The 2,105-nt window shown below is 49.4% G+C and overlaps 1 protein-coding gene across 1 annotated transcript; it reads left to right on the forward strand.

The window, feature by feature from the left end:
* Positions 1-521: 521 nt before the first annotated feature.
* Positions 522-2,104, forward strand: LOC109526247 (protein orai-2-like; the record flags this gene model as incomplete). The annotated part of the gene is made up of 2 exons (XM_019887405.1): positions 522-1,501; positions 1,646-2,104. Coding segments are annotated over exons 1-2 (702 nt in total), but the record flags the coding sequence as incomplete, so codon positions are not given.
* Between the last annotated feature and the right edge of the window lies 1 nt (position 2,105).

Raw genomic sequence — 2,105 nt, forward strand, 5'->3', positions numbered from 1 at the left:
GGAGGAAATGGGGGCGAAACAAACTGTGTGTCCGTGTATTTCGATTTCGATTATGTTCGGTGACGTTCCGGCTGCCGCTCATCTCGGCGTGCTTGTGTGCTTGTGTATGCGCACGTGTGAGTGGTTGGGCGTCCGCATATGTGCGTGTGTGCGTGCGTGTATATATGCTTGCACATGCGCGATCGAGTCGATCATGGGAGGTTCGTCGCTTCAAAAATTGATCTTCGGTCAAATATGTAGCAAGCTGACCCAAGTAGTAAGTAACCAATGCAGCTCGTGTGTGTGTGTGTGTTTGTGTGTGTGTGTGTGTGTGTGTGTGTGTGTGTGTGTGTGTGTGTGTGTGTGTGTGTGTGTGTGTGTGTGGGGGTGGGAGGGGTATGTGTATTTTTTTTTTAACTTTGACTTTAAGGTTAGCTGAGCTAGTTTGCATGCCGTTATAATAGATAGTTTATTTTATTTGACACATTTTTGCAAATGTGGCGTGTGTTGATAACAGTTTTTTTTCCCCCATTTGAATGAGTTGAAAAACAAATTCAGGAGATCCTCGGGCTACGACGGGGTTCGCTTCTTCCGGCAGTTGTGTAACCCGAATTTCTGACGTAATAGTTACAGTTAATATTTGTATGGAAAATACTTCTTGGCAGGCGCTAAATAATAATTGGTTTAAGTTCTGTTATACTTAACTCTTAAGTTAAATACATTTTCACAAAAGCTTTGAGAATGGTTTGACTTATTTCCTCATAATTTTAAATGAGTCCTTTACCTAGTTTTTTTCCCCCTACGTCTAAGCGCAGTGTTAATATTCAAGTTGTGCTGAATGTTAACGTGGCTTACTAATGTTAGACTTTTGAGGAATAAAGTCTCGGTCTTGTTTTTAATCAACACTCGCGGCTACTACTATGTGACTACATTTTAATATGATGTAATGAGCTGAGTATATATTTGGGGTTTTTAGGTTGGTATAAAAATATTTGAGAATGAAAGTAGTTAATTGCTCCATATTTGTAACCTTGAAACTGTGCCATTGATCTGATTTTTACAGTGGAACCTCTCGGTAGTAGAACGAAAGTGTAAACCTCAAAAGTCTTTGGACATTCAGGGAAGCACGACCAGAACAGCTGAACTTTATTGAGTCTTAAATTGGTTTGAGGCGTGTGCCGACTCGTATGATTGTAATGGGATAGTTCTGAATGCAGCCCCGTCCCCAGTGAAACTCAAATGTGATTCTGTTGTATCGACAATTTCCCAATCAGGCAGTATGAGCAGAGAGCTCAACGTGCCCACGGGCTCGCCGGCCCCGGGTATGTCAGAGCGGGCTCCGGATGGCGGCAGCGGCGGCAGCGGCATGGACTACCGGGACTGGGTGCGGCGCAGCTACCTGGAGCTGGTTAGCTCCAACCACCATTCGGTGCAGGCCCTCTCCTGGAGGAAGCTCTACCTGAGCAGGGCCAAGCTCAAGGCCTCCAGCAGGACCTCTGCGCTGCTTTCTGGCTTCGCAATGGTCAGTCTCCTTCAATTTTATTTCACATATCTCATTAATGCCGTGACGCTGATGCTGTGCTACGGTGTTGTGCATCACTGGTTGTCATTGAGCTACATTTTGTTGCACGCCCACAATGAAAGTGTGCGTGTGTTGCGGCGCAAGGTGGCCATGGTGGAAGTGCAGCTGGAGATGCAGTACAGTTACCCGCGCGTGCTGCTGGTGGCGTTCAGCGTGTGCACCACGGTGCTCGTGGCCGTGCACCTGTTCGCGCTGCTCATCAGCACGTGCATCCTGCCCAACGTGGAGGCGGTCAGCAACATCCACAACCTCAACTCGGTCAGCGAGTCGCCGCACGAGCGCATGCACTACTACATCGAGCTGGCGTGGGGCTTCTCCACCGCGCTGGGCATTCTGCTCTTCTTGGCCGAGGTGGTGCTACTCTGCTGGATCAAGTTCCTGCCCGTGGACTCGGGAGGTGCCGCCGCGACGACAACGGCGCCCGTTGCGCAAGACAGCGGCTGGCTGGCGGCGCTGGCGTCCACCATCATCATGGTGCCCGTGGGGGTCATTTTCGTGGTGTTCACCGTCCACTTCTACCGCTCGCTGGTGCGCCACCAGACGG

This window comes from Hippocampus comes, unplaced genomic scaffold, assembly GCF_001891065.2.
Source record: "Hippocampus comes isolate QL1 unplaced genomic scaffold, H_comes_QL1_v1.1 scaffold202, whole genome shotgun sequence".
Classification (NCBI taxonomy): domain Eukaryota; kingdom Metazoa; phylum Chordata; class Actinopteri; order Syngnathiformes; family Syngnathidae; genus Hippocampus; species Hippocampus comes.